We start from the raw sequence: 12,457 nt of genomic DNA on the forward strand, positions 1-12,457 counted from the left end.
TGATTAGTAAATCTGTGTATATGAATGTAAAGAAATTAATACATATTTTGACCAAAGGTAGTATCGGCCGCCAGAGTAAATTCGAAAACCAAGAAACACACCGAAAATATGTGATAATGACGTTCACGATGGCGCAATCTAAAAAATATATTTATAAATACTTATGTATGTACCTCTATATGTTTTAGAAGCAAAATACAAATTACGAAATAATAAAAATAGAATAGATATTTTGAAATGTTGGAAAAATATTGAAAAAAGTTTTGTATTTGTGCGGGAGAATCTAGAGCGACCTAATTATTTAAGAAAAACATTCAGAAAGTACATATAGGTAGAGAGAAGGAGAGAAAAATAAAATATCCAAAATTCTCACGCCCAAGTGCAACGTTGCCATATACGGTACTTTTGCAGAAAAATATTTTCATGATCGCAACACAAAAAAGTTCGATCGTGCCTTGCTAAAAACACGATATACAACAACGTATATACATATATTTCAGCATATTGCTCTCTCTCTCTTGTGCTGAAATACAATTTCCATTCTTTATGAATTCAAAATAAAAAAGCTATATATTTTTTATCATATTTATTAAAAATCTTCTCCACATCCACCACCGAAGAAATGTATGAGGGACTCTTCTGCTCAGGCTCTTTTTATGTAGCAAATGAGTAAATGAATGCTATTTTTAGTTTGCGAGATCTCCGATCTCTGCAATAATTATTCGTATGGATGCTACTGTTGGCGGTAGCTGGTTGTGAATGTAGTGGTAATGGTATTGTTGGTGATCGGTTGAGGGCGCTTGTCGTTCGTTGTGTTGTGTATGTGTTGAAATGTTTAACGGAATTTTTGGATTCTTCACGTTCTACCACATATACAATCATGCAAACACAAGAATCGTATATTTTATGTGAAGGTGGATAGTATTCTAAGCAAACAAACATTCGACGCACACAGATACATAAATTACCAAACACATTCATAGATTGTTTTTCCGAATTCGTTTTATTTTGTTGGGATGTTTTATTTTTATCTTTTAAAAATATATAAATTTTTTTAGATTTTGTTGTTGTTGTTCGATTTTTTCTCAATTTCCGTGATTTGTTTTATTATTTTTCGCGGTATAAAATCTGGTAACCGTTGCCCCGATACTTTAGTCAGTCAGTTGTGTTCCAAAGCGTACACACCGTATCTATTACTGTATTCTTCTCCGTTAGTTAATAACTAAAAAAAAAACTCAATCAAAATGTGTGACGATGAGGTTGCTGCTTTGGTCGTTGATAATGGTGCGTTTAAATCAAACCTGGATACTTACGATACATCAGAATAACTGGATATATATTGGATTAAACCAACTATAACATCCTTTCACCAACATATCAATTGGATTAAGTGTCTAAACAAAAACAAAAAAATATTAAAGAGTGCATAACAGTCCTTTTAATGGGCAATAAAGAAAGTTATTCGATAAAGAAAAAGAGAGTGATAAAAAAAATTCATAAGAATATGTCATCCTAAATATTTAAATTTAACGTGATTTCAGTTTTTGATTAAAAAACATGTGTATTCGATCGTTAAAGAAACGATTTTCATTTATTAAAAGAAAAAAAGAAAATTCGCAAAAAAATCTTTATTTATCGTTAATTACGATTGATTAGTTCAATATTAAAATTTTCCATTACGTATTTTTAATTGCTTTCAATTTAAAGATTACGTAATTTATTTTTTATTTCAACGTCACTCTCATGGAATAACTAATCGAAATTTCCCTCTAAATACTAGAAAGAAAATTCCTTATGACACTCAGTTTTTTGTTGCTTCGTTTCCATGCGACACTTTGGTCCAAACGACATGTTGTTTTCTAGTTTGTTTGGCAAGTTATTGAACGTGACCCTTCTGTTTCTTTTTTTTTAGGCTCCGGCATGTGCAAGGCCGGTTTCGCCGGTGACGATGCTCCCCGTGCCGTCTTCCCCTCTATTGTAGGTCGTCCCCGCCATCAAGGTGTTATGGTTGGTATGGGCCAAAAGGACTCCTATGTCGGCGATGAAGCTCAATCCAAGAGAGGTATCTTGACCCTCAAGTACCCCATTGAACACGGTATCATCACCAACTGGGATGATATGGAAAAGATCTGGCATCACACTTTCTACAATGAATTGCGTGTCGCTCCCGAAGAACACCCCGTCTTGTTGACTGAAGCTCCCTTGAACCCCAAGGCTAACCGTGAGAAGATGACCCAAATCATGTTCGAAACCTTCAACTCCCCTGCCATGTATGTTGCCATCCAAGCCGTACTCTCCTTGTACGCTTCCGGTCGTACCACCGGTATTGTTTTGGATTCTGGTGATGGTGTCTCCCACACCGTCCCCATCTATGAAGGTTATGCCTTGCCCCACGCCATCCTCCGTTTGGATTTGGCTGGTCGCGATTTGACCGACTACTTGATGAAGATCTTGACTGAACGTGGCTACTCTTTCACCACCACCGCTGAACGTGAAATCGTCCGTGATATCAAGGAAAAATTGTGCTATGTCGCTTTGGACTTCGAACAAGAAATGGCCACCGCTGCCGCCTCCACCTCCTTGGAAAAATCCTATGAACTTCCCGACGGTCAAGTCATCACCATCGGTAACGAACGTTTCCGTTGCCCAGAATCCCTCTTCCAACCCTCATTCTTGGGTATGGAATCTTGCGGTATCCACGAAACCGTCTACAACTCCATCATGAAGTGTGACGTAGATATCCGTAAGGACTTGTACGCCAACATTGTCATGTCTGGTGGTACCACCATGTACCCCGGTATTGCCGATCGTATGCAAAAGGAAATCACCGCCTTGGCTCCCTCCACCATCAAGATCAAGATCATCGCTCCCCCAGAACGCAAATACTCCGTCTGGATCGGTGGTTCCATCTTGGCTTCCCTCTCCACTTTCCAACAAATGTGGATCTCCAAGGAAGAATACGACGAATCTGGCCCCGGCATTGTCCACCGCAAGTGCTTCTAAGCAGTTTCGCCCCCTCCCTACCATCAAACCACCCCAACCCTTCCAACTCATCTCACTGCTGCTGCTACACTTGCTGCTGCAACAATTATTACAGCTGTTTACGCGTTGTCTATTTGCCTGTCTGTGCTCTCATCTGCTCAGCCATACTCCTACTCAACGCCTCTCAGCTGCTGAGCACCCACCATCCCGCTCATAAAGATGCCCGCTCACGCGATTTATATTTGGTTCCAGATTATTTTAATTTTTGTACGACTGAATTTCTTACACTAAATCCCCTCTTCACCATCAACCGATATCACCTTATAATTTCTGTGTCTTAAATGTCTCTATTTAATGTCTTAACAAAAATTATTTCGTGTGTATTAGTGCATAATAAATTTTTATTATTTTTAAGGGGTTTATTGCCACATGTAAAATAATCTAATGTTTTCTTATGTAATTTTCTTTTTTTAATCTAATGAAAAAAAAACACAAAAAACACAAAACATATATTTTTAATTTTTTATAATAAAATAATAGTAACAATTATTTTATGAATAGTTGATAATAGTTAATTATCTGATCAATTATCACTGTCACTAGTGACCGATTTGAAAAGTATTTGAAAATAACTTTTACAAAATTTTATACTTTTTAATAGATTAGTGACCGATTTGAAAAGTATTTGAAAATAACTTTTACAAAATTTTATACTTTTTAATAGATTAGTCTTCGTTTTAAATGTTTCTCAATTTTGTGATATCATATCTTTTTAGAAAGTTTTTGTATTAGTGATCAGTGATCACAATGCAATAAAAATTCGGCTCCTTTACCTGCATATCTGTTTTTTGTTAGAATTCAGGGAAAAGACAGAATTTTAAACAGAAAAAAATATTTTACGGATCGTTGCCAAATATTATTGTAATAATAGGTATTTAAGGTGATTTTACTTCATTAGTTAGAGAGATTTTTAGAAATTTCTGGTTGGTTCTTCAAAGGACCACCAGGCACCCAGACTTTAAATTTTTTCATATATCTGATTATATAAATCTATATTTTTTGAATGTTTTTTGATTGATTTATTTAAAAAAAATCAAGTAAGAAAATATCGACTAAAAATTTTGGGTTGAAATTTCTTCACCTTCAAATTTCTTCACAATACAAAGTCCGAAATCGGGACAAGACAAAGTCCGAAACAGGGGCAAGTTCTAGTATGATTATTGTGAGCTGAAAGTTGGAAATTAGTTAAATGAATTATATACAGAATGAATTTGGGGCCATAGACTCCCATCCTTTATAGTCGTAGTAATGTGTTAATAATATTTCTAAAAATATAAAAAATTATTTTTTGCCACGCCTAGAAATATCGCCCTTTTTGTTTTTTATATATTACGTCGACATTTTAAGTCCGATCGTTACATATGATATATCAATATTTAGCTTTGTCCATCCGACTTTTAATCAAACTATAAGTCAAAATTTTGCAGATAATTTAATTTAGATACAAATAGGCTGATATTTCTCATTTTACCCAAGAACGAAGTTGTTTGAAAATGGATTAAATCAGTCCATTATTTCCCTAACCCTCATACAACCGTACCCCTCAAATAGGGCTTTGGAGCTCATAAAAAAATTCAGTTTTTCATCAATAATAGTATATGGAAATGAAGACAAAATTCAATATAAAAAATGTATGTATTATCATATCTGATATTATATGGTATGCCATTCCCGATTCTCTAAAAATATGAACCTATTAAAAAGAATGGCTTATTAATAATATAAAAATTAATCACATTTTACATTAGTACAAACATTAGTACAAACATTTTTAAAAATTGTTAAAAAGAAACATACAAGTATTTGTATGGGAAAAACATGAAAAACGTTTTTATAAAACTTAACATAACATTTTAATTTTTCATAGATTTTTATAATATAAAAAGTTAATTTTTTATGTACCGACATGATTTTGTTATTAAATTATAGAATTAAATGCCGAATAAAATGATATTTCTTTTGTTAATATAGCGAGTAGAATGCAATGTACAGTATCTTATTCGGATGACTCTATAAATAAAAAGGAATAAAGGAAAATGTCCAGTGGATGACACATCAGTTTAGTATTTTCATAATTTTTTATGGTTTTGAGAAAGAAATCATGGAATACTTTTTTAAAATAAAATATAACAAGTAAATATTGACAATAAACTGTTCATAGTAGTTAGTAAAGAAATTTTGATTCCTATAAAACTTGTTAACGTTGCATTGCATCGCTATACTGCTATTTTAAGCTAGCTGTAAATAGGGATTGGGTCCCATATTTCAAAAACAGTTATAAGCGTTAGAATAATTTTTTCAACGGTACTTTATATCAAATTTGAACCGATACTCATTAATATCAATTTAAGTTCATTAAAGTTTTTTATATAAAATTTCAAAGCTATACTGATAGGTTTAATTGATTTTTGAGCGTTAAAAAGAGCTTTCTGAAGAGGATCTTATACGGGGGCAAGGATCAAATAAAGTCCGATGTCCGTCATTCTTTACTATATAATTTTCAATACAAAAAAATAACTTGCTCCACGGTTACTAGCTTCTCAACATGTTTATTTCTGTTTAATTTTTTTATAGCAGCCGCTTGTATGAGGGATATAATAAATAGTGGACTTACACTAACAAAATCTTAAACACTTCGTCCAAAGGTCACAACAAAATATTTGTATCAAATTATATATTCGTCAAAATAGAACCTGTACGTAGGAAAAAGTTAAGAAAATGTGCTAAGTACAACAAAAACTAAAAATTCAAAAAAATAAAACGTACTAAGTCCTAAAAAACCGCCATAAATATTTAACAGCATGATTTTTAAATTGTTTTACTACCGATATTAAAAAAGTAGAAATCTAAGAAGAAACTGTGACCTTTTTACGAACTGTCGGACATTTTATCAGACATTTATCCGACTTTCCTTATATAATCAGACTTTTTACGAACTGTCTGTTATTTTATCAGACATTTATCAGACTTAGACTTTTGTACGAAATATCGAAATAATGTCAGGTATGGTATCAGACATTTGTCCGACTTTAATCAGATTTGTCGAAAATTCCCTCAGAATATCACAAGGAATTTACATCAGATTTCGTAACGAATTCTGACCAACAACTCTGCACATTTTTAGGAATTTCCTCAGACAAAGAGTTCCGAATTCCGAGCAACCTTTCTGTCGGTACAAATTCGTTACGAAATCCGCAAAAATTGTTATGTGGCTGGCGACTTAGGTCCTTGACAATCAGTTTCGCCTATATACTACTATATGACTGAAACTTAAAGGCAAGAAATGCCATAGTAATAGTTTTAATGAGTAAAAACAATGAGTTGAAAACAACGTCTTTTTTAATCTATCTGCCCTCTAGCGTTACGCAGTGAAACTAAAGCATACTAATAAACTACTCCACACTAGGTATCGCTGTCATTTCTCATTTATCTTAGACACACACCCTCTGCAAACAAAATAATAAATATTTTTGGAAATTGGAACCTTCCAAAATATTTTTGGAAATTTGCTGAGCTCAGCAAAAAAATTCCAACAAACATTTATTTTATATGAACTCAGCAACTTACTGTGAGGCGGGGTATCTCAGAAAAATCATCCGTCCCATAAGAATTGTACGTGTTTGTGTGTCATTCCAGCAAAATTTTGCTGAGCTTGTTTGGCTCAGCAAAAGATTTCATTTTAAAATGGAAATGCTGCTACACTGGCGTGAAATTGATGTATTTATTTTCTTATTCTCAAATAATTTATTATTTAATTAATTTAAATTATTTTTAATAAATTCAATTGTTTGTTATATTTCACTAAAAAACCGTAAGAGATAGAGCAAAAACAATAAAAAATCTGTGATCACTTATAAAACACAACAAAAATCGATATTTTGAGTGAAAACATTAAATTGCGTTTTTCTCAAAAACTATAAGAGATAGAGCAAAAACAACGAAAATCTGTGATCACTTCTAAAACTCAACAAAAATCGATATTTTGAGTGAAAACATTAAAGTGCGTTATTCTCGAAAACTATAAGAGATAAGCAAGAACAATGAAAATCTGTGAACACTTCTAAATCTCAACAAAAATAGATATTTTGAGTGAAAACATAAAAGTACGTTTTTCTCGAAAACTATAAGAGATAGCACAAAAACAATGAAAATTGGTGATCACTTCTAAAACCCAACAAAATTCGATATTTTGAGTGAAAACATTAAAGTGCGTTTTTCTCGAGATAGAGCAAAAACAATAAAAATCTGTGATCACTTCTAAATCTCAATAAAAATCGATATTTTGGTTTAAAACATAAAAGTGCGTTTTTCTCGAAAACTATAAGAGATAGAGCAAAAACAATGAAAATCTGTGATCACTTCTAAATCCCACTAAAAATCGATATTTTGAGTGAAAACAATCAAGTGCGTTTTTCTCGAAAACTATATGGGATAGAGCAAAAACAATGAATATCTGTGATCACCTCCAAAACTCAACAAAAATCGTTATTTAGAGTGAAAACATTAAAGTGCGGTTTTCTCGAAACCCGCAAGAGATAGAGCAAAAACAATAAAAATCTGTAATCACTTCTAAAACCCAACAAAAATCTTTATTTTGAGTGAAAACATTAAAGTGCGTTTTTTTTCGAAAACTGTAGAAGATAGAGCAAAAACAATGAAAATCTGTGATCACTTATAAAACTCAACAAAATTCGATATTATGAGTGAAAACATTAAAGTGCGTTTTTCTCGAAAACTATAAGAGATAGAGCAAACACAATGAATATCTGTGATCACTTCCAAAACTCAACCAAAATCGATATTTTGAGTAAAAACATTAAAGTGCGTTTTCTCGAAAACCGTAGGAGATAGAGCAAAAACAATGAAAATCTGTGATCACTTCTAAAACCCACTAAAAATCCATATTTTGAGTGAAGTGCGTTTTTCTCGAAAACCGTAGGAGATAGAGCAAAAACAATGAAAATCTGTGATCACTTCTAAAACCCACTAAAAATCTATATTTTGAGTGAAGTGCGTTTTTCTCGAAAACCGTAAGAGATACAGCAAAAACAATAAAAGTCTGTGATCACTTCTAAATCTCAACAAAAATCGATATTTTGAGTGAAAACATTAAAGTGCGTTTTTCTCGAAACCCGTAAGAGATAGAGCAAAAACAATAAAAATCTGTGATCACTTTTAAAACTCAACAAAAATCGATATTTTGAGTGAAAACATAAAAGTGCATTTTTCTTGAAAGCTATAAGAGATAGAGCAAAAACAATGAAAATCTGTGATCATTTCTAAAACCCACTAAAAATCGATATTTTGAGTGAAAACATTAAAGTGCGTTTTTCTCGATTTTTGATATTTTGAGAGATATTTGATATTTTTAGTGAAAACATAAAAGTGCGTTTTTCTCGAAAACTATAAGAGATAGAGCAAAAACAATGAAAATCAGTGATCACTTCTAAAACTCAACAAAAATCGATATTTTGAGTGAAAACATTAAAGTGCGTTTTTCTCGAAACCCGTAAGAGATAGAGCAAAAACAATAAAAATCTGTGATCGCTTTTAAAACTCAACAAAAATCGATATTTTGAGTGAAAACATAAAAGTGCATTTTTCTTGAAAGCTATAAGAGATAGAGCAAAAACAATGAAAATCTGTGATCATTTCTAAAACCCACTAAAAATCGATATTTTGAGTGAAAACATTAAAGTGCGTTTTTCTCGATTTTTGATATTTTGAGAGATATTTGATATTTTTAGTGAAAACATAAAAGTGCGTTTTTCTCGAAAACCGTAGGAGATAGAGCAAAAACAATGAAAATCTGTGATCACTTCTAAATCCCAACAAAATTCGATATTTTGAGTGAAAACATAAAAGTGCGTTTTTCTCGAAAACTATAAGAGATAGAGCAAAAACAATGAAAATCTGTGATCACTTCTAAATCCCAACAAAAATCAATATTTTGAGTGAAAACATAAAAGTGCGTTTTTCTCGAAAATCGTAAGAGATAGAGCAAAAACAATGAAAATCTGTGATCACTTATAAAACCCAACAAAATTCGAAAATTTTGAGTGAAAACATTAAAGTACATTTTTCTCGAAAACTATAAGAGATAGAGCAAAAACAATGAAAATCTGTGATCACTTCTAAAACCCACTAAAAATCCATATTTTAAAAGAAAACATTAAAGTGCGTTTTTCTCGAAAACCGAAGAGATAGAGCAAAAACAGCAAAAATCTGTGATCACTTCTAAAACTCAACAAAACTCGATATTTTGAGTGAAAACATTAAAGTGCGCTTTTCTCGAAAACTATAAGAGATAGAGCAAAAACAATGAAAATCTGTGATCACTTCCAAAACCCAACAAAAATCGTTATTTTGAGTGAAAACATTAAAGTACGTTTTTTAGAAAACTGTAGAAGATAGAGCAACAACAATGAAAATCTGTGATCACTGTGAAAATCGATATTTTGAGTGCGTTTTTCTCGAAAACTATAAGAGATAGAGCAAAAACAATGAAAATCTGTGATCACTTCTAAAACTCAACAAAAATCGATATTTTGAGTGAAAACATTAAAGTGCGTTTTTCTCGAAAACTATAAGAGATAGAGCAAAAACAATGAAAATCTGTGATCACTTCCAAAACTCAACAAATATCGATATTTTGAGTGAAAACATTAATGTGCGTTTTTTTCGAAAACTGTAGAAGATAGAGCAACAACAATGAAAATCTGTGATCACTTCTAAAACCCTCTAAAAATCTATATTAAAGTGCGTTTTTCTTGAAAACCGTAAGAGATAGAGCAAAAACAATGAAAATCTGTGATCATTTCTAAAACCCACTAAAAATTGATATTTTGAGTGAAAACATAAAAGTGCGTTTTTCCCGAAAACCGTAAGAGATAGAGCAAAAACAATGAAAATCTGTGATCACTTCTAAAACTCAACAAAAATCGATATTTTGAGTGAAACCTTTAAAGTGCGATTTTCTCAAAAACCGTAAGAGATAGAGCAAAAACAATGAAAATCTGTAATCACTTCTAAAACCCAACAAAAATCGATATTTTGAGTGAAAACATTATAGTGCGTTTTTCTCGAAAACCGTAAGAGATAGAGCAAAAACAATGAAAATCTGAGATAGAGCAAAATCTCTGATCTCTTTTAAAACCCACTAAAAAAACATAAATGATAATTTGTGATGAATTTCAAATCTTATCAGGCATCGATAATTTGAGTGAAAACATAAAGGTGCAGTTTTCTTGAAAACTAGATTTTAGATTTTTAGATAGTTAGATTTTTTCAAATGCTATATTTTACTGTTTAAAATAAGGAGTGTTTAATACATATTCAGAAAATAGTTTGTCACTATTCAAGTTCGAACTACACAAGTGATGTAAGTCCAAAATATTTAAAAATATTCCGGAATTAAGGTAAAAATACAAATTAAATGCTTTATTATTTAAAAAATAATCCACATTTTGAACATACTCACTGGTGTAGGGTGTCTTTTACTTATTATTTGTGTATATGTATATTATATATACAATTATTATTATATATTATATACTATATAATGTTTTAATAACAATTTCATAAATTTTTAGTATTAACAAACATTTTGACGAGAGTTTTAATTACATTTTATACATAAATGTTTCATAATAAACTAATCAATTATTAAATTCACACACATTTACTAATACCAAGGTAAGTATTTATTTATGTATGTACTACGTTCGACAATACTATCTTTTGATCTCTTGCATTCATTATTTGATTACAATTTTTAATAATGTTGATTGTATGAAAATAGTAGACCTTGTGATTTGTTTCAAACTAAGTACCCAAACTACTGCAAAACAGAATTTGTCACGACAATTCTTGTAACGGCAACAACAATAACCAAGAGGTTCTCTCCTTCCCTGATAAGAACGATTATGTTCTTTTGTTTACAATACATTTAGTAGTTTTAATTGTTCGGTTGGCTGGTTAGTTGGTTTGTTGTATAGCAGGTTTGTTTGGTTTATAATTGCATTTAATTCTAGGTTGTCAACACTTCCTTTGCGGAGAAGGTGGTTGTAGAACGTATTATGGATTGGAATTGAAAATAAAATATAAAAAGGGGACTATTGTATGCCCGTTTTGTAGTTGTCATGTGAAATTATTAAGTTATTTCGGTGTTTATTTGTTCTTCTATTGGTTTCTACGATTAAATCCAACTGATTCTTCTCTTGGTTTTAGATATTATTGTATTAGCTACGTGTGTTTAAAAAAAAAAAAAAAAAAAAAAAAACACATGCAGTATATGGTGGTGTGATTAATTTGTTGTGATAATGATTTAATTGATTAATGTTTCAGTCTCGCTGACATTTAAATTAAAAGGAAGCAAGTTCTGCATTTCGGTTGTTTTTAGCTTTTGGTATAATTATTTTGTAATTGAGGCAACTAATTGCAAGTTCATACAATTATTAGAATTATTATTAGAATTATTAGAAATGATTATACCCGGCGTTGTCCAGTGTTTTAATTAATTTTCGCAAAATATCTAAAAAGTAACTGGAAATACACATTTTAATATGTTGAATTATCTGAGTCGATATTTTAAAATACACAATACAAATCAAATTCTGTTTCTTTAGAATATGAACAGAATTTTATATAATTTGAGAAAATATGTTTTTTTCTCGGTATAGATACATTTATGTATGTAATTTCGGTATATGCATATGTAATATATATGAATTGACGGTTAAAAACTTAATTAAAAACTATTCTTAATTTTTGATAAGAGAAAATAAGTCGATTTTGATATTTCCTTTTCAGTTTTTAATTAAAATAAACTAACAATATATATTTGTTCAATTCATAATCAAGTTGTATATTGTACCTACTAAAGTGTAGTAACAGTGATTGTGAACAGATCTTAGCAGCATGTCATAAGTTTATTTTCTCTCTCTTCGTCCCTAAGGCAATGAATTATCTTCAAAATTGCGACTCAGAAAATGATTCTGAGCCGATTGGTATACTTAAAGGTGGGTATAGGAACAATATTATTGTGCGCTGCAAACATCAGCACAAACCCAATATACCCTCCCCACTAAAGTGGTGTATAAAAATAATTTTTTAAATGAAATCCAAAAATTATTTTAAATTTATGACTAATGTCATTTTATGGTGGGAATAAAAGGTTTTGCTTAAAGCCGAATTTAACACTATTAATTGTTTCTAATATTTTTTTAAGTGTTCAATTTCGGAGTTAAGGTAAAAATCAACATAAATATTTCATTATTAAAAATTATCCTTTTTTTAATATACTCACTGTTGCATATTTCAAACTGCATAAGGTAAAATATATTTGAAAGCTTGAACCAATTATATCTGATTACATTCCTAAACAATTTATATTAAACGAGTTAATAACACTCAA

At 30.9% G+C, this 12,457-nt stretch overlaps 1 protein-coding gene across 1 annotated transcript; it reads left to right on the forward strand.

Moving 5' to 3' along the window:
• The first annotated feature begins 1,130 nt into the window (after nucleotides 1-1,130).
• LOC111690227 (actin-57B) lies at nucleotides 1,131-3,531 on the forward strand. The gene is made up of 2 exons (XM_023452677.2): nucleotides 1,131-1,284; nucleotides 1,913-3,531. Exons 1-2 carry the CDS (start codon nucleotides 1,245-1,247, stop codon nucleotides 3,001-3,003), a joined length of 1,131 nt encoding a protein of 376 aa, XP_023308445.1. The 5' UTR covers nucleotides 1,131-1,244; the 3' UTR covers nucleotides 3,004-3,531.
• Nucleotides 3,532-12,457: the final 8,926 nt, after the last annotated feature.

This window comes from Lucilia cuprina, chromosome 6, assembly GCF_022045245.1.
Source record: "Lucilia cuprina isolate Lc7/37 chromosome 6, ASM2204524v1, whole genome shotgun sequence".
Taxonomy (NCBI): Eukaryota; Metazoa; Arthropoda; class Insecta; order Diptera; family Calliphoridae; genus Lucilia; species Lucilia cuprina.